This window comes from Oncorhynchus gorbuscha, linkage group LG14 (genome assembly GCF_021184085.1).
Source record: "Oncorhynchus gorbuscha isolate QuinsamMale2020 ecotype Even-year linkage group LG14, OgorEven_v1.0, whole genome shotgun sequence".
Taxonomy (NCBI): Eukaryota; Metazoa; Chordata; class Actinopteri; order Salmoniformes; family Salmonidae; genus Oncorhynchus; species Oncorhynchus gorbuscha.
The window spans coordinates 29,946,658-29,967,506 of NC_060186.1; the positions used below are offsets into that span (position 1 = coordinate 29,946,658).

The 20,849-nt window shown below is 42.4% G+C and overlaps 1 protein-coding gene across 4 annotated transcripts in view; it reads left to right on the forward strand.

Annotated features, from left to right (window-relative positions):
* The first annotated feature begins 4,195 nt into the window (after window positions 1–4,195).
* Window positions 4,196–20,849, forward strand: part of cfap54 (cilia and flagella associated protein 54) — a 149,453-nt gene continuing 132,799 nt past the window's right edge. For all 4 annotated transcript variants that reach the window (XM_046297739.1, XM_046297740.1, XM_046297741.1 and 1 more), the window contains exons 1-13: window positions 4,196–4,384; window positions 4,757–4,862; window positions 5,224–5,367; window positions 5,578–5,746; window positions 5,893–5,951; window positions 6,036–6,293; window positions 8,378–8,479; window positions 11,106–11,298; window positions 12,809–12,907; window positions 18,313–18,428; window positions 18,700–18,817; window positions 18,934–19,022; window positions 19,123–19,260. In XM_046297739.1, the coding sequence (XP_046153695.1) occupies window positions 4,236–4,384; window positions 4,757–4,862; window positions 5,224–5,367; window positions 5,578–5,746; window positions 5,893–5,951; window positions 6,036–6,293; window positions 8,378–8,479; window positions 11,106–11,298; window positions 12,809–12,907; window positions 18,313–18,428; window positions 18,700–18,817; window positions 18,934–19,022; window positions 19,123–19,260 (1,740 nt within the window). In that variant the 5' untranslated portion in view covers window positions 4,196–4,235. The remainder of the gene's footprint in view (window positions 4,385–4,756; window positions 4,863–5,223; window positions 5,368–5,577; window positions 5,747–5,892; window positions 5,952–6,035; window positions 6,294–8,377; window positions 8,480–11,105; window positions 11,299–12,808; window positions 12,908–18,312; window positions 18,429–18,699; window positions 18,818–18,933; window positions 19,023–19,122; window positions 19,261–20,849) is intronic.

Consider the following 20,849-nt stretch of genomic DNA (forward strand, 5'->3'; position numbering starts at 1 on the left):
ATGATGAAAATTACAGGCCTCTCTCATCTTTTTAAGTGGGAGAACTTGCACAATTGGTGGCTGACTAAATACTTTTTTGCCCCACTGTATAAGATATTTATGTTTGTGATTTTTAATACATTTGCAAAAATTTCTAAAAACCTGTTTGCATTATCATTAAGGGGAATTGTGTAGATTATTGAGGAACATTTTTATTTAATCAATTTTAGAATAAGGCTGTAACTTAACAAAATGTGGAAAAAGTCATGGGGTCTGAATAGTTTCCGACGGCACTGTATATACTTTTTGTCTTTAACAGCCAACACTGAAGCTCTCCATTTATTTGTTATATATATATACACACTACCAGTGAAACGTTTGGACACACCTACTCATTCAAGGGTATCTTTATTTTTTTATTGTAAAGCCACCCTTTGCCTTGATGACAGCATTGCTAATTCTTGGAATTCTCTCAACCAGCTTCATGAAATGGAATGCATTTCAATCAACAGGTGTGCCTTGTTAAAACTTAATTTGTGGACTTTATTTTCTTCCTAATGCGTTTGAGCCAATCAGTTCTGTTATGACAAGGTAGGGGTGCTATACAGAAGATAGCCCTATCTGGTAAAAGACCAAGTCCATATTATGGAGAGAACAGCTCAAAATAAGCAAAGGGAAATGACAATCCATCATTACTTTAAGACATGAAGGTCAGTCAATCTGGAAGATTTCAAGAACTTTGAACGTTTCTTCGAGTGCAGTCGCAAAAACCATCAAGCGCTATGATGAAACTGGCTCTCATGAGGACCACCACAGGAAAGGAAGACCCAGAGTTACCTTTGCTGCAGAGGATAAGTTCATTAGAGTTCACTGCACCTCAGATTGCAACCCAAATAAATGCTTCACAGCATTCTGCAGTGATACGCCATCAAATCAAACTTTATCTGCCACATGCGCCGAATACAACAAGTGTAGACTTTACCGTGAAATGCTTACTTACAAACCCTTTACCAACAGTGCAGTTCAAGAAGAAGAACCAATTCACCAAGTAGGCGAAAATAAAAAGTAGTAATAAAAAGTAACACAAGAATAATGAGGTAAATTGTCCGGTGGCGATTTTTATGAATTGTTCAGCAGTCTACTGGCTTGGGGATAGAAGCTGTTGAGGAGCCTTTTGGGACCTAGACTTGGCGCTCCGTTACTGCTTGCCGTGCGGTAGCAGAGAAAACAGTCTGACTTTGGTGGCTGGAGTCTCTGACATTTTTATGGGCTTTCCTCTGCCCTCCCATCTGTTTTGCGCTTAGTGGGACTATCATTTGTTATTCAACAGGACAATGACCCAACACACCTCCAGGCTGTGTAAGGGCTATTTGACCAACAAGGAGAGTGATGGAGTGCTGCATCAGATGACCTGGCCTCCACAATCACCCGACCTCAACCCAATTCAGATGGTTTGGGATGAGTTGGACCTCAAACTGAAGGAAAAGCAGCCAACAAGTGCTCAGCATATGTGGGAACTCCTTCAAGATCGTTGGAAAGGCATTCCTCATGAAGCTGGTTCAGAGGATGCCAAGAGTGTTCAAAGCTGTCATTAGGGCAAAAAGTGGATACTATGAAGAATTTTAAATATATTTTGATTTGTTTAACACTTTTTTGGTTACTACATTTGATTCCATGTGTTTTTTCATCAATCAATCAAATGTATTTATGAAGCCTTTTAACATCAGCCGATGTCACAAAGTGCTATACAGAAACACAGCTTAAACCCCCAAACATCAAGCAATGCAGATGTAGAAGCACGGTGGCTAGGAAAAACTCCCTAGAAAGGCCAGAACCTAGGAAGAAACCTAGAGAGGAACCAGGCTCTGAGGGGTGGCCAGTCCTCTTCTGGCTGTGCCGGGTGGAGATTATAACAGAACATGGCCAAGATGTTCAAACATTCATAAATGACCTGCATGGTCAAATAATAATAATCACAGTGGTTGTAGAGGTTGCAACAGGTCAGCACCTGATGAGTAAATGTCAGTTGGCTTTTCATAGTTGATTATTCAGAGTTAGAGACAGCAGGTGCCAAGCAAGTCCCACACCTGCGCCTCATTGGACCCACCTGAACTCTATCATTATTTGATTGCTTCCCCTTTATCTGTCTGTTTGTTCCCTGTGTCAGCATTGATGTTGTTACTTTGTCCACTCCAGACACACTTCCTGTCCTGTTTCATGTCCATTATTTATTAAATGTTCTCCCGATCTCCATTGTCAAGCCTGACAAAATAAACATTGCAGTCAGAGTGTAGTATAATTGCAGTTCAGCAATTACTGTGTCCAAAATACCACAGTCGAGTGCAGTTTCAATGCAATTATCCCCATTGAATTTTTATATATATATTTTTACCCACGCACTGCTACTGGACATGGCACAGGTGTCTTTTTTTAAGCCCATAACCATGCGTGTGAGGCGAATACTTTTGTTTCAAAGTAGATGTAATAGTTTTGATGTCTTCACTATTTTTCTACAATGTAGAAAATAGTAAAAATAAAGAAACCCTTGAATGAGTAAGTGTGTCTAAACTTTTGACTGGTACTGTAGCTAGATGTAGAAGGCCTAATGTTAATAAGGTATTTCTGCTTTTTATTTGTAATAAATCAGCAAAAATGTCTAAAAACCTGTTTTTGCTTTGTTATTACGGTGTTGTGTGTGGATTGATGAGGAAAAAATATTTTCATCCATTTTAGAATAGGGCTATAACTTAATAAAATATTGAAAAAAGTCAAGGGATCTGAATACTTTCCGAATGCACTGTATACTCTGAAACTGGTATGTAATCGGCATGTACTGACATAGCAATAAGAACCTATGACATGTCCAGATTAAAAATACATCAACTGAACTCTAACCGTTACAAGTACACTTATTTGGTCAAAGACAAACTAACACATGGTTGGGAAGTCCAGGGTGGAGGCTTGTCCTTGTAGCAAGGGCCCAGTGGTTAGTTGTGTTGAGGTGGTGCAGAGTCCTTTTGATCTGTTTGTTGTCTCTGCACCCGTGTGAACTGAAGCAGAGACTGTGTTGGGGGTTAAGGCGTCCATGGAAACAGGATGCACCTGAGCTCAATTTCGAATCTCATAGCGAAGGGTCTGAATACTTTTATCTAAATGTGATATTTCTGTTTTTTTATTTATATAGTAATATTTAAAAAAAAATCTAAAAACCTGTTTTCGCTTTGTCATAATGGGGTATTGTGTGTAGCATAACGAGGGAGATTGTTTTTAAATAAAGCTGTAACGTAACAAAATGTGGCAAAAGTCAAGGGGTCTGAATACTTTCCAAATGCACTGTATATCATGGGAGCAAGGCATATGTATAAACAGGGAATACCCTCACGAAAAAAATATCGCTGTTAGAGTGTAGAATAACTACAGTTCTGCAAATCTGCGTCCAAAATACCACAGTCGAGTGCAGTTACTGCACTTTTACTGCAGTTTCAAAACGGCAATATTTTTTTGTAAGGGTAGAGCAAACAAAGCAATTATCCCCAGTGATTTTACCCACACACTGCTGCTGGACATGGTACATGTCTTCTTTTTTTCAGTCCCTTAATCATGTGTGTGAGGTGAATACTTTTGTTTCAAAGTTTCTTTGTTAAGACTACCAACAATCACGCGATTGCACCCTTTTCTCAAATCCTGCGACCAGTTATTAAAAAAAACAACTCCCTCAACCGGGATCGATCAACTTCACGTTTTTCTGCTTCGGACCAGAAAAGGCTACAAGGACATGCCTGATGCCCAAACCGATAGTTCATTTAAAAATGTATTACAATTAGGTTAAGTGCTAGGGTCAGGGTTAGGATTAAGGTAAGAGTGAGTTTTACGTGTTTGGTAGTCGTTTTAAGCGTGAACTGTGTCCATAGTCTCTCCCCTTCACCAGCCACCATTGATTGAGAAACACTCTTTTCACACCACTTCGATACCGATGTGATTTTTTCGTAGTTTGGGGTAATTAATGTAGCATTTTAAGGGTAGGAAACGGGTTTGGGTCAGCGAAAATGCAGTAACCTGCTATAAAAATCACTTCGATTCAAAGTGTCGTGAAGTGTCCCATCTTTGATGTGAGACGGGAGGGTCGGTGTGTGTTGTCCAGCAGATGGCGCCAAACCACCGACAACGAGGGTCGCTACCATGACAACCGCTCTCACTTTGGTACGGTGGAGTTTGTTGTTGGGTTTGAGTCAGTGAAGCCGTTTTTGTCGACCGAAATGGAACTACTGCCAGCTTCATTTTACGGGAACATGTGTAAAAGAAACCCAGTAATATCAGCGTTTGATGGAGACATAAGAAAGTTTATGTCATTTATGAAACGAATTAGTACTTTGCCAACCTACGACCACAACTCCTACGCAAGAGGGTGAGACATTTCCTGGCTGTATCCCAATCAAGTGTCACGTTAGCTAACGGCTATCTTATTCTTGTTTGAAAACTAGGCCTAACGTTAGCTAGCTAGCTAGCAGTAACTTCAGTTTACGTGCAAGCTAGCAGCCTGATGTGTGAATTTCTCCAGCCAGAAGAGGGCTGGCCACCCCTCATAACCTGGTTCCTCTCTAGGTTTCTTCCTTGATTTTTTCCTTTCTAGGGAGTTTTTCCTAGCCACCGTGCTTCTACATTGCTTGCTGTTTGGGGGTTTAGGCTGGGTTTCTGTATAGCATTTTGTGACATCTGCGGATGTAAAAAGGGCTTTAGAAATACATTTGATTTGATTTTTTCTCTCCAATGTATGTAGTGCCAAAACTCTGTTTGAAATATGGAACAAGTACAAACCTCTACTACCAACCAACTACTATGATGAACACATGCTGCAAATGGCAGATTTTCTTTTTGGCATCAAGGTTTGTTTGTATTCCCTTCTGTCTCTCTCTCTCTCTCTCTCTCTCTCTCTCTCTCTCTCTCTCTCTCTCTCTCTCTCTCTCTCTCTCTCTCTCTCTCTCTCTCTCTCTCTCACACACACACACACACACTCACTCACTCACTCACTCACTCACTCACTCACTCACTCACTCACTCACTCACTCACTCACTCACTCACTCACTCACTCACTCACTCACTCACTCACTCACTCACTCACTCACTCACTCACTCACTCACTCAGAGCTACATATATTTGATTTGACCACAAGGATTCCCCGCCACACCCAATCTATTGTATTACTATCTTTTTTGTTAGTTCAAGCTCAGTTTTTTCTCTCCAGTTATACAGGCTGGGTCTATGGCAGGGCTACTGTCGCTACCTGCAGCAGTTCAGCACTGTGACCATAGAGGACATTAGGGATGTTGACCACTTCAAGACCTCCTTCTTCCCCAAGGGGTTCGACACAGACCAAGCCAAGCTGACGGTGAGGACAGTATTTGTGTGTGTGTGCTTATCTGTGTTCTCGTGTGTGTATATGTTGTGTCTGTGGATCTGTGTTCAGAATGAGACAAAGCCGACAAGAACACACCTCACATAATGGGCTTGCCGTTTATGTTGTAATTTTTGTGACGGTCTCTATCCTCCACCTCTTTGTGTGTCTTACCTGTGTCCCCGTGGTCTGTGTGTCTGTTAGTTCCGGGCTCTGCAGGGCTGCTGCCTATGTGCCTTCCAGCTGGAGAGGGAAAGAGGGAGCCAGCCCACCCAGAAGGGGGTCCAGAGACTCCTAAGCATCCTGGGGTTTGTCAGGATCATGATGCAGGCCGTGCTTCCCCACGAACATCTCTGCTGGCTTCTTTACAATGGTACAGTAATACAGTAGCAATTACAGTGGTATAAGCAGTATTTTGGTTGAATCAATGTCTGAAGTTGTCAGTTGTGGTTCAGTGTTCTCTGTCTGTCTGTCTGTCTCTGTGTCTTTCTATCACTCTCTATCTTTCTCTCTCTTCAGGTTCACTCTATATCTACAACATCTGTAGATACCTGATGTCCATGAGCCGCGCTGCACAGGTACACAATCTAACAATTACATTTATTTCCATGGTGCATGTGAAAGTTTGGTAAATGCGTATGTTGTCCCTTCCTCCCCTCCAGGCTATGGAGTTCCTTCTGTGGGCCTGTATCTGTCTGGAGACCTCCATCCCCCTGATGACTGCCAGGTTCCTGGCCTGGAGGGCAACTCTGTACTGTGCTGTGTGCCAGTGTTACTATGACAGCCAAGCCAATATTCAGGCAGAGGTGTTTGCACGACGAGCCCTGGGTAAAGTCAGTGAGCTGGGCAAGCTGGAAGAGATGAGTGGTCTACCTGCCACCACTGAGACTCAGAGAGCATACAAAGTGGCCACCATTAAGGTATGGGACAGGTTGATTCAAAACATTGCAAGTTTTGTGCAGTGTCTACCTACATACAGGTCCAAAAGGCATGATGCACTGTCTTTAGTAGGGATGTGACAAATGTAAAAAAAAAAAAATGGGGGGGGGGGGGTTCATCTTGACCTATTGTAATTAATGGGGAGATTTTACCTCATGGCCTTAATAGCAACGACACACATATACTATGCCATGAAGACCAGATAAACAGGATTAAATAAAATGACTGGTACTCAGCCATTAATTACAATAATATACAGTGCATTCGGAAAGTATTCAGACCCCATGACTTTTCACATTTTGTTAAGTTTCAGCCTTATTCTAAAATGTATTAAATAAAACATTTTCCTCATCATTCTACACACAATAGCCCATAATTATAAAACAAAAGCAGGTTTTTAGACATTTTTGCAAATGTGTTACAAATAAAAAACTTAAATATCACATTTACATTAGGATTCAGACCCTTTACTCAGTACTTTATTGAAGGACATTTGGCAGTGATTACAGCCTCGAGTCTTCTTGGGTATTGGGTAAGCTTGGCACACCTGTATTTGGGGAGTTTCTCCCATTCTCTGCAGATCCTCTCAAGCTCTGTCAGTCTGGATGGGGAGCGTCGCTGCACAGCTATTTTCAGGTCTCCAGAGATGTTAGATTGGGTTGGGGAACTCAAGGACATTTAGAGACTTGTCCCAAAGCCACTCCGGTGCTGTCATTGCTGTGTGCTTAGGGTCGTTGTCCTGTTGGAAAGTGAACCTAAGCCCCAGTCTGAGGTCCTGAGCGCTCCGGAGCAGGTTTTCATCAAGGATCTCTCTGTAGGATCTCTCTCGTTCAATTTTTTCTCAATCCTGACTAGTCTCCCAGTCCCTTCCACTTGAAAAACATCCCTGAAGCATGAAGCTGCCACCACCATGCTTCAGCGTAGGGATTGGGCCTGCCAGGTGTCCTCCAAACGTGACACTTGGCATTCAGGCCAAAGAGTTCAATCTTGGTTTCATCAGACCAGAGAATCTTCTTTTTCATGGTCTGAGAGTCCTTTAGGTTCCTTTTGGCAAACTCCAAGCGGGCTGTCATGCGCCTTTTTCTGAGGAGTGGCTTCCGTCTGGCCACTCTACCATAAAGGCTTGATTGGTGAAGTGCTGAACTCTGGAGCTCTGTCAGAATGACCATCTGGTTCTTGCTCACCTCCCCAACCCTTCTCCCCCGATTGCTCAGTTTGGCTGGGCGGCCAGCTCTAGGAAGAGTCTTGGTGGTTCTAAACTTCTTCCATTTAAGAATGATGGAGGCCACTATGTTCTTGGGGACCTTCAATGCTGCAGAAGTGTTTTGGTACCCTTCCCCAGAGCTGTGCCTCGACACAATCCTGTCTTGGAGCTCTATGGACAAATCCTTTAACCTCATGGCTTGGTTTTTGCTCTGACATGCACTGTCAACTGCAGGACCTTATATAGACAGATGTGTGCCTTTCCAAATCATGTCCAATCAATTAAATGTACCACAAGTGGAGTCCAATCAAGTTGTAGAAACATCTCAAGGATGATCAATGGAAACAGGATGCACCTGAGCTCAATTTCGAGTCTCATAGCAAAAGGTGTGAATACTTATATAAATAAGGTCTTTCTGTTTTTTATTTGTAATACATTTGCAATCATTTCTATAAACCTGTTTTCGATTTGTCATTATGGAGTATTGTGTGTAGATTGATGAGGGAGAAAAATATTTTAATCCATTTTACAACAAGGTTGTAACTTAACAAAATATGGAAAATGTCAAGGGGTCTGAATACTTTCAGAATGCACTATATACTCCGAAACTGGTAAGTATCGGCATGTACTGACATAGCAATAAGAACCTGTTGTCTCTGCACCCGTGTGAACTGAACATTTTGTGACGTTTTGTTCGTTTCGGACTTTGGCAATGTTCCCTCTAAACTGCCGCGCAGACTGCCTCACAGAGGAAATATGAGCCTGCGCAGTCTGTTTTAGAATAAGTCAAGGGGTCTGAATACTTTCCAAATGCACTGGACTATAACCACATGAATGGTATTTTATTCTACTCACCTACAGCTAGCTACCATGGTGTTTAAACGGTCGGTGTATGAACCCAGGAGGAAACCTAAAGGCCTCTTCAGACACAAACAGAAGAGTAACCTCAAGGAGATTCAGAGCGTAAGCACTGCTATTGTATCAATCCTTCAAAATCCTGCTTTATCCGGGTATTGTGAAAACAGCCTAGTACTCCAATTCTTACTCATGTATTTCTCTCTCTTAGTTCAATTTCAGTGGGCTTTATTGGCATGGGAAACGTATGTTACATTGCCAAAGCAAGTGAAATAGTTAATAAACAAAAGTGAAATAAACAATAAAAAATGAACAGTAAACATTACACTTACAAACTAACTCTATATACAGGGTTGTGCTGATGTGCAAATAGTTCAAGTACAACAGGGAAAATAAATAAACATAAATATAGTTTGTTGTTCACTGGTTTCTTGTGGCAACAGGTCACAAATCTTGCTGCTGTGATTGCGCACTGGTATTTCACCCAATAGATATGGGAGATGATCAAAATTGGATTTGTTTTCAAATTCTTTGTGGATCTGTGTAATCTGAGGGAAATATGTGTCTCTAATATGGTCATACATTTGACAGGAGGTTAAGAAGTGCAGCTCAGTTTCCACATAATTTTGGGGGCAGTGTGCACATAGCATGTCTTCTCTTGAGAGCCAGGTCTGCCTTCGGCAGCCTTTTTCAATAGCAAGGATATGCTCACTGAGTCTGTGCATTAATTCATTTTGGGTCAGTCACGGTGGTCAGGTATTCTGCCACTGTGTACACTCTGTTTAGGGCCAGATAGCATTCTTTGTCTAGACTCTTACATAGATGGGACACTTCACGGCAGACTGGAACCACTTTAACTATTTTATTTATTTATTTTTTATTTCACCTTTTTTTAACCAGGTAGTCTAGTTGAGAACAACTTGTCATTTACAACTGCGACCTGACCAAGAATAAAGCAAAGCAGTTCAACACATACAACAACACAGAGTTACACATGGAGTAAACAAAACATACAGTCAATAATAAAGTATAAAAAAGTATATATACAGTGTGTGCAAATGAGGTAAGATAAGGGAGGTAAGGCAATACATAGGCCATGGTGGCGAAGTAATTACAATATACCAATTAAACACTGGAGTGATTGATGTGCAGAGGATGAATGTGCAAGTAGAGATACTGGGGTGCAAAGGAGCAAGATAAATAAATAAATACAGTATGGGGATGAGGTAGTTGGATGGGCTATTTACAGATGGGCTATGTACAGGTTCAGTGATCTGTGAACTAAGCAAGATGTCCTGTGACTTTTCCGTTTTGTTTGTAGCTAGCTACAGCTTGTTTGACCTGTTGTGTCAAGCCACTACGTTTTACAATGACGGTGTGCAGAAAGTAGTCCATCCCAACTTTTTCCCACTGATCTTTGTCGATAGAACCTGCTAAATTCAGGGCAGCAATGTTGTTGAGAGCAGTAGCAACACTTTTGCAGTTCTTCATGGTTAACGTTATATCTTTTCAAAAAAGCAGAGTTAGACAGGATTATCTACACATACTGAGAAGCTCATGCTATAGACAGAAGCGTGCTACATGGAAGACCCATCTGAACTCATCTCTCAGCATGTCCAGCCCATCCATTATCTCAGCTAATCATGCCTAGCAGGAATGTTCATGTCTTTTTCTGTGGCTAAACCAACTAGGCTCATAATTTAACAATTGAATTTGTATTTACAGATGGAATAACATTTTGTTATTAAGTCACATGAAAGGTCACATCTTCCAGAAGGCATTTCTGCCAAAAATTGCATTTTGATGAAGATTTTATTTTCTTCTCATAGAGACGTACGACTTACGCCTAGCTTCTTGAAACGGTTCACACATAATTCCTCATTTCACCATTTCCCTTCGCTTGTGGACTTCAGTGCACAAGACATCAGCTGCCTGTGACCAGCCGAAAAAACCTTTCCAAGCCAAACCTTCATATGCTAACCATATGCTATTTGTATAAACATTTTCAACTATTGTCTTTCTCTTTCTTTGAGTCAACTACTCAGCACATTTTATGCACTGTAGTGCTAGCTAGCTGTAGCGTATGCTTTCAGTACTAGATTAATTCTTTGATATTTTGATTGGGTGGACAACATTTCAGTTTATGCTGCAAGAGCACTGATAGGTTGGAGGACGTCCTCTGGAAGTTGTCATAATTACTGTGTAGGTCTATGGAAGGGGATGAGAACCAAGAACCTCCTAGGCTTTGTATTGAAGTCAATGTCCCGAAGAAGGACAGAAGCTAGCTGTCCTCTAGCTACACCATGGTTCTACCCTACAGAGTGATGTTGAGGCTACTGTCGACCTTCAATGGAAAACAGTGTGTTTTAATAAATTGTTTGGTGTAATTGTATCTACAAATGATTAAAAAATGATTTTTTTTCACTATTTACTATTACTATTTAGGGCCAGATAACATTCCAATTTGCTCCGTTTTTTGGTTGATTCTTTCCAGTGTGTCAAATAGTTATCTCTTTGCTTTCTTTGCTTTGGTTGGGTCTAATTGTGTTGATTGGGCCTGTTTGTGTTTGTGGTGGAATGTGTGGGCATCGCTTCCTTTTAGGTGGTTATAGAAGTTAACAGCTATTTTCTGGATTTTGATAACTATAGTCCTAATATCTCGCTCTCTCACTCTCTCTCTCGCGTTCTCGTTCTCTCTCTCCCCCGATCTCCCCCTTCCCTCGCTCCTCTTTAGATGCCGTGGCCTCGAACCCCTACAGAGCGAGTGTTGATGGAGCTGTTTGAGGGGAACGCTGCCCAGTTCCTGGCAATAGTGGAAGCGCTGTGGGACACCTCCCGTCGCCCACTTCAGACAGGCATGCCCGAGGAGCCAGAGATACAGGAGGTCTCCCTGGAACTCATGTCTGCAGGCATCAGTATACTGTCTGGTTAGTATTGTACTTACATTACATTCGGCAACTATTCTAGACCTCTTGATGTTTTCCACATTTTGTTATGTTACAGCCTTATTCCAAAATGGATTCAATAAAAAAATAAGCGATAAGTCTTTTTGATATTTTTGCAAATGTATTAAAAATAAAAAACATAAATAACTTATTTACATAAGTATTCAGACCTTTTGCTATGAGACTTGAAATGAAGCTCAGGTGCATCCTGTTTCCATTGATCATCCTTGAGATGTTTCTACAACTTGATTGGAGTCTACTTGTGGTAAATTCAATTGATTGGAAATTATTTGGAAAGGCACACACATGTCTATATAAGGTTCCACAGTTGAGCGTGCATGTCAGAGCAAGAACCAAGCCGTGAGGTCGAAGGAATTGTCCATAGAGCTCCAAGACAGGATTGTGTTGAGGAATAGATCTGGGGAAGGGTACCAAACATGTTTTGCAGCATTGAAGGTCCTCAGGAACACAGTGGCCTCCATCATTCTTAAATGGAAGAAGTCTGGAACAACCAAACTGAGGAATCGCAGGAAAAGGGCCTTGGTCAAGAACCCGATGTTCACTCTGACAGAGGTCCAAAGTTCCTCTTGGAGATGGGAGAACCTTCCAGAAGGACAACCATCTCTGCAGCAGTCCACCAGTCAGGCCTTTATGGTAGAGTGGTCAGACGGATGCCACTCCTCAGAAAAGGCACATGACAGCCCACTTGTAGTTTGCCAAAAGGCACCTAAAGACTCTGAGACCATGAGAAACAAGATTTTCTGGTCTGATGAAACCAAGATTGAAATTTTTGGCCTAAATTCCAAGCATCACATCTGGAGGAGACCTGGCACCATCCCTATGGTGAAGCATGGTGGTGGCAGCATCATGCTGTTGGGATGTTTATCAGCGGCAGGGACTGGGAGACGAGTCGGGATCGAGGCAAAGGATGAACGGAGCGAAGTACAGAGAGAGATCCTTGATGAAAACCTGCTCCAGAGCATTCAGGTCCTCAGACTGGGGCAAAGGTTCGCCTTCCACAGCCATGACAACGAAGGAGTGGCTTCGTGACAAGTCTCTCAATGTCCTTGAGTGGCCCAGCCAGAACGCATAACTTTAACCCAATGAAACATCTCTGGAAAGACCTGAAAATAGCTGTGCAGCGATGCTCCCCGTCCATTTTTAATACATTTGCAAACATATCTAAAAAACGGTTTTTGCTTTGTCATTATGGGTTATTGTGTGTAGATTGAGTGGAATAAGGCTGTAACATAATACAATTGTAAAAAGTTAAGGGGTCTTAATACTTTCCGAATGCACTGTATATAACCGTTATCCCAGTTAGTATCGTTGAGATTTAGAATCTATTTTGCAAGATAGATCCTTTAGCCCACACACTCATAGGCTAGCTTCATTAGACTACACTTCAGTAGTCTCACAGTGGCTGTTGGAAAAGACTACCATTGATTGGACTGATTGAGATTGATGCTGTTTCCTGTCATTATATGTTTAGGAATTGGAGGGTCCACTGAGCGTGCCAGGGATGACAGTATCCCCACCTGTTTAAATGCAGTGACAGCCAACTTTACTCTGATGGACATGGCGGCTGCTGGTGAGAACTTTGGAGTACTGTCTTTCCATATTAGCTAGTATGGTGCTGAAGGTGAAGCTTATCATAAAACCAAAATTGGCCACTATTCCTAATGTTACACTGTCTGTTGGTATAAAACAACATGATCAGTCCACCCCTTCAAGCTATCGCCTAGTCATTTGAAGTATGCCCATCAAGCTTGTTTGTGTCTGAACAGGTAGCAAAACCCCAAGTTGGTTCATCAATAAAGAAATTACATTGATCAAGTTCGTGGTATTCTCAAGTATGCAACAAGGAAACAGACCAATATTTTAGGTTTATTTTCAAAATTCTTTTTTTACCCTTTTTCTCTCCAATTTCATCATATACAATTGGTAGTTACAGTCTTGTCCCATCGCTGCAACTCCTGTACGGACTCGGGAGAGGCGTGCGTCCTCTGAAACAGGACCCAGCTAATCCACGCTGCTTCTTGACACAATGCCGCTTAACCCGGAAGCCAGCCGCATGTGTCGGAGGAAACACTGTTGGCTGTGTCAGAGCCTGGACTCGAACCAGGATCTCTAGTGGAATAGCTAACACTGTGATGCAGTGCCTTAGACCCCTGCACAACTCGGGAGGCCGAAACAGGCCAATTTAAAAACAATTGAATTATATTGAGCTATTGAACTTGTGATTAGTGTGATTGCGAAACAACACACCACTATTTGTCATACTTCAATTGCTTATTATTGTTATTATTCCCACTGCTACTCCTTCAGCTTTTATGCAAAATATACCATTTTAACTTTATATCGTGCAGAGAGGTTTAACTTGAGTTGGTTACATTTACATTTTTGATACTCATACTTTTTGAAATATAATCAGTTGAATATTCAAATTTTAACATGGAGGTCTACAGTGACCAAAATATGCCTACGACTGACCACAACCACACAACTACTGACCACAAGCACACAACTACTGACCAGATCTACTGACCACACAACTACTGACCACAACTACGGATCGCAAGTACTGACCACAACCACACAACTACTGACCTCAAGTACTGACCACAAACACACTACTGACCACATCCACACAACTACTGACCACACAACTACTTACCTCAACTACTGACCACAACCATATAACTACTGATCACAACTACCGATCACAACCACACAATTTACCACAACAACTGACCACAACTACACAACTGCTGACCACATCCACACAACTACTGATCACAACTACTGACCACAACCACACAACTACTGACCACAGCCACAGAACAACTTTGAGTAAAGCCAGTGTGTCTATGTATGCAGATGACTCAACACTTTAAACATCAGCTACTACAGCGAGTGAAATTACTGCAACACTTAAGAAAGTGCTGCAGTCAGTTTCCGAATGGGTGGCAAGAAATAAGTTGGTCCCTAATATTTTACAAACTAAAAGCAACACATTGTTCACTAAACCTCAACTAATTCTTAGAAATATAGTTGAGGTGACTAAACTGCTTGGAGTAACCCTGGGTCATGGTCAAAACATGTTGATGCAACAGTAGCTAAGATGAGAAGGCTGTCCGTCATAATCCGATGCTCTGCCTTCTTAACACCACTATCAACAAGGCAGGTCCTACAGGCACTAGTTTTGTCGCAGCTGGACTACTCTCCAGTCATGTGGTCAGGTGCCACAAAGAGGATGCACCACAACTACTGACCACAACATCACAACTACTGACCACAACCACACAACTACTGACCATAATCAATGACCACAACCACACAACTACTGACCACAACCGCACCACTATTGATCACACAACTATTTAACCACACAACTCCTGACCACAACTACGGATCACAACCACTCACCACATCCATACTGTAGGTCCCAAAGAACCGGCAAAACAACCATACAACTACTGACCACATCCATACTGTCGTTCCCAAAGAATCTGCAAAACAACCATACAACTACTGACCACAACTACTGACCACAACTACTCACCACATCCGTACTGTAGGTCCCAAAGAACCTGAAAAACAACCATACAACTACTGACCACAAATACTGACCACAACCACACTCACCACATCCATACTGTAGGTCCCAAAGAACCTGCAAAACAACCATACAACTACTGACCACAACCACTCACCACATCCATACTGTAGGTCCCAAAGAACCTGCAAAACAACCATACAACTACTGACCACAACCACTCACCACATCCATACTGTCGGTCCCAAAGAACCTGCAAAACAACCATACAACTACTGACCACAACCACTCACCACATCCATACTGTCGGTCCCAAAGAACCTCCAAAACAACCATACAACTACTGACCACAACCACTCACCACATCCATACTGTAGGTCCCAAAGAACCTGAAAAACAACCATACAACTACTGACCACAACTACTGACCACAACCACACTCACCACATCCATACTGTAGGTCCCAAAGAACCTGCAAAACAACCATACAACTACTGACCACAACCACTCACCACATCCATACTGTAGGTCCCAAAGAACCTCCAAAACAACCATACAACTACTGACCACAACCACTCACCACATCCATACTGTAGGTCCCAAAGAACCTGCAAAACAACCATACAACTACTGACCACAACCACTCACCACATCCATACTGTCGGTCCCAAAGAACCTGCAAAACAACCATACAACTCCGGATCACAACCACTCACCACATCCATACTGTCGGTCCCAAAGAACCTGCAAAACAACCATACAACTACTGACCACAACCACTCACCACATCCATACTGTCGGTCCCAAAGAACCTGCAAAACAACCATACAACTACTGACAACAAATTATAACCACAACTACCAACCACAACTACTGACCACAACCACTGACAACTTCTAACCACAACTACTGACCACAACCACACAACTGCTGACCACAACTACTCGCCACAAAAACTACTAACTACTGACGCTGCTTCCAGAGGCAGTTTTAAACTCAATAGTGAGTGTTGCAACCGAGGACAGACAATTTTTTACGTGTTTCAGCACCCGGTGGTCCCGTTCTGTGAGCTTGTGTGGCCTACCACTTTGCGGCTGAGCCGTTGTTGCTCCTAGACGTTTCCACTTCACAATATCAGCACTTTCAGTTGACCGGGGAAGCTCTAGCAGGGCAGAAGTTTGATAAACTGACTTGTTGAAAAGGTGGCAATCTATGACAGTGCCACGTTAAAAGTAACTGAGCTCTTCAGTACAGGCCATTCTACTGCCAATGTTTGTCTATGGAGATTGCATGGCTCTGTGCCTGAATTTGTCAGCAACTTCTCAGCAACGGGTGTGGCTGAAATAGCCAAATCCACAAATTTGAAGGGATACTTTAGTGTATACAGTGGGGCAAAAAAGTATTTAGTCAGCCACCAATTGTGCAAGTTCCCCCACACATAATTTTCATCATAGGTACACTTCAACTATTACAGACAAAATGAGAAAATAAATTCCAGAAAATCACATTGTAGGAATTTTTATGAATTTATTTGCAAATTATGGTGGAAAATACGTTTTCTATAAGTCTTCACAAGGCTTTCACACACTGTTGCTGGTATTTTGGCCCATTCCTCCATGCAGATCTCCTCTAGAGCAGTGATGTTTTGGGGCTGTTGCTGTGCAACACGGACTTTCAACTCCCTCCAAAGATTTTCTATGGGGTTGAGATCTGGAGACTTGCTAGGCCACTCCAGGACCTTGAAATGCTTCTTACGAAGCCACTCCTTCGTTGCCTGGGCGGTGTGTTTGGGATCATTGTCATGCTGAAAGACCCAGCCACGTTTCATCTTCAATGCCCTTGCTGATGGAAGGAGGTTTTCACTCAAAATCTCACGATACATGGCCCCATTCATTCTTTCCTTTACACAGATCAGTCGTCCTGGTCCCTTTGCAGAAAAATAGCCCCAAAGCATGATTTTTCCAACCCCATGCTTCACAGTAGGTATTGTGTTCTTTGGATGCAACTCAGCATTCTTTGTCCTCCAAACACGACGAGTTGAGTTTTTACCAAAAAGTTATATTTTGGTTTCATCTGACCATATGACATTCTCCCAATCTTCTTCTGGATCATCCAAATGCTCTCTAGCAAACTTCAGATGGGCCTGGACATGTACTGGCTTAAGCAGGAGGACACGTCTGGCACTGCAGGATTTGAGTCCCTGGCGGCGTAGTGTGTTACTGATGGTAGGCTTTGTTACTTTGGTCCCAGCTCTCTGCAGGTCATTCACTAGGTCCCCCCGTGTGGTTCTGATCATTTTGACCCCACAGGGTGAGATCTTACGTGGAGCCCCAGATCGAGGTAGATTATCAGTGGTCTTGTATCTCTTCCATTTCCTAATAATTGCTCCCACAGTTGATTTCTTCAAACCAAGCTGCTTACCTATTGCATATTCAGTCTTCCCAGCCTGGTGCAGGTCTACACTTCTGTTTCTGGTGTCCTTTGACAGCTCTTTGGTCTTGGCCAAAGTTTGGAGTGTGACTGTTTGAGGTTGTGGACAGGTGTCTTTTATTCTGATAACAAGTTCAAATAGGTGCCATTAATACAGTTAACGAGTGGAGGACAGAGGAGCCTCTTAAAGAAAAAGTTACAGGTCTGCGAGAGCCAGAAATCCTACTTGTTTGTAGGTGACCAAATACTTATTTTCCACCATAATTTGCAATTAAATTCATTAAAAATCCCACAATGTGATTTTCTGTTTTTTTTTCTTTTCATTTTGTCTGTAATAGTTGAAGTGTACCTATGATGAAAATGACAGGCCACTCTCATCTTTTTAAGTGAGAGAACTTGCACAATTGGTGGCTGACTAAATACTTTTTTGCCCCACTGTATATAGTGTATCTAAAAAATATAGGCCTATCACTATGTTAACTTCATTAGGGACCATCAATAAAAAGTATTTCAGCCAGCCGAGCAAGCACGCAAAGTATATTGTACACAAGCCAGTTTTCTTAGCAAAACACTGCTTGCTTTGAAGCCTGAATTAGGATTGGGAATGACATCACCAGTGCTATAGAGGTGCACATTATTTAGATAAATAGTGGCAGCAGCCTCCTACACTATTGCTCTGCAACTGCTAGCCCGCGTTGAGCAGTGTGTGTTTGTTCCCAGGGGCCAGGGGAGAGAGGGAGGGAGGGGGTAGCCACGCTACTATAGCAGTCACAATGCGGTGAATTTAAAAACTACTAGGAATTGAAGGCAATTTCCACCTGAATGTTGTCAATAGTGACATTTGGTGATGGTATTAGTGGGTTGATTTGAATACATATGAAACAATGATTTAATACTGGATTTATGTTTTTTACTGACTGTAACTTGTCCTAATGAATACCAGAACTTCTTGGAAAAAAGTGACGATGTTGTTGAGAGGACTATCCTGCTTTGCTTTGTACCCCCAGGGGAGAACAAGGTGTCTTTGGATGCAGCGGTGAAGTTTGTCAAGCTGCTGTTTCGATATGAGCAGTGGGACATGTTCTGTATCCTCTCTGACACACTGCAGCACACCGTACTGCCTGTAAGTCACAACACACCTCTACTGGGACTGGCTTCATACAATTATGTCGTATCAGTTACATACACAGTTGACTAACTAAGCCATACGTCTTCTGGATCTAGATCTATGAGATCAACATATACTGGGTTAAAACATTTGGATCAGAAGAATCATTGTGTCCAGATAAAAATGGTCCTACTGTAGCAACTACTGTAATGCTTGTGGAGTGAGAATGACTAGATTCCAGTTATAATACACAGTTATAATGTACGACTTGTGCGTGTGCGGACAGAGAATGGAGGGGAGGTCTTTTAGGAAGTCAGAGCTGGAGCTGAGGTTGCTGGACTCCATGGAGCACCTCATGTCTACACAGAAGATCAGACTCAACACGAAGGACGACACTGTGTCTGGTACTGTAGCTGTCGATACTTCTGTCAACTAGCTGTAGAACTATTGAAATGGCATATAACAAAAGAGTGCTGGACAGTGATTTAAGATGTTGTGTGTTGTTGTGGTGTCTCCACAGAGAAGGACAGGCATCTGGGAGTGGTTATGAGTGAGGAGTTTGTTGGTCTGGTGCAGGCCTTATACAGCTGTGTCTGTGGTTCAGCTCAGGTTAGACAGTGCTTTGTAGAATCCTATAGTATCTATCTATTCCATATTGAATCAGTGACTGCTTACTGAATACCTGTGTGTATCTTTCTTCTTTGTATAGGACGTGCAACCTGACAGAGACCTGGTGATGGACATAGTGCTGTACCTCTGGTCTAAATGTAAGATAATTTTCCAGAGAGCCCAGGTTCGACACTGGGACCCTATACACTTCCTGGGCAAGATGGAGAACCTGGACAAGGTACAGTAGCTCTACACCAGGTTTTCCTAAACTTGGCATTGCTTGTACATACCCGTCTGGGGTACGCCAAACAAAAAAGTGATTCACATTTAAAAAATAATAATAAAAACTTTTTTTTTTCAAACAATACATTTATATTTTCCAACAGGGATATACATTTGGGGGAGGTTTTTTTCTCACCTGAGTAGCCTCGTTTCACTGCCAAAAATACAATTAAACCATCTAGTGTTGAGCGAAATAACAGCACAATGTCAAATACAGGTAGCCTAGTCAAATAATTAACATCCAATCACATTAACCATTACTCTCTCGCGGGAATTCCACTAACGGTCCATATGTAGCCAAATGTAGCTGCTGCTCATTCTGTTTGCTCTAAAATATATGAATTATAAAAAATTAAAAAGTAAGGCCCGTGTCCATAGAGACACATACCAGCTCTAGTAGTACTGATACTACCAGCAGTACTACACTTGCACCTGTTGACGACACAAGTTGTTCTGCTTCCACGATCACAACCAATGCTATCACTGACAGTTGTAAATCTGATGCAGCCGAAGAGCTACTGCCCCCTTACCCGGGAAAGCACCGAACAACAGACAGACAGACCATCAAAGAGGCGCCAATATGATGAGAACTACATTGATTTGGGCTTCACTTATATTGGGAGTAGTGCATTTCCTCAGCCACAGTGTTTTATATGTGTAAAAGTACTATCTCACAACTCGATGAAACTGTCACTCTTGCTCAGACATTTAGAAACAAAACATGCCAATTTGAAAAATAAGCCGCAGGTGTTTTTTGAGCGAGAATTAAGATGACTTTAGAGTAGTAAGACATGTATAAAAGCAACAGATACCATTAATAAGAAGGGGCTAGAAGCGTATTATATGGTGAGCTACCGAGTGGCTAAGACAGGCATGCCCCATACAATTGTATTCTTCCTGCTGCTGCGGATATGGCTGGTACAATGCTGGGGGAAAAGGCAAAAAAAAACTATACAATGTCTTCATCAAACAACACTGTTTTGCGACGTGTCAGTGACATGGCAGAAGATGTTTTGAAAAATTTATTACTTTGCATACAAGCCAGTGAATTCTATGTGTTACAGCTGGATGAGTCAACAGACGTGGCGGGCCTGTCACAGCTCCTGGTGTCATGTTTGTCATTTATTGTCATGTCTTGTCCCTGTGCTCCCCATGCTATTCGTTTCCCTCTGCTGGTCTTGTTTGGTTCTATCCTTCTCTCTCCCCCTCCCTCTCTCACTCTCTCGCTCTCTCTTCTCTCTGTCGTTCCGTTCCTGCTCCCAGCTGTTCCTATTCCCCTAATCATCATTTAGTCTTCCCACACCTGTTCCCGATCCTTTCCCCTGATTAGACTCCCTATTTATTCCTTTGTGATCCGTTCCTGTTCCGTCGGTTCCTTGTATTGTTTTCACCATGCTGTGATTGCGTTTCGCCCTGTCCTGTCGTGTTTTTTGCCGTGATTGTGTATCACCCTGTCCTGTCGTGTTTTGTGCCTTCATCAGACGCTGCGTGTGAGCAGGTGTCTCAGTCGACTACGGCCTGCGCCTACCCGGCGACCTGCAGTCT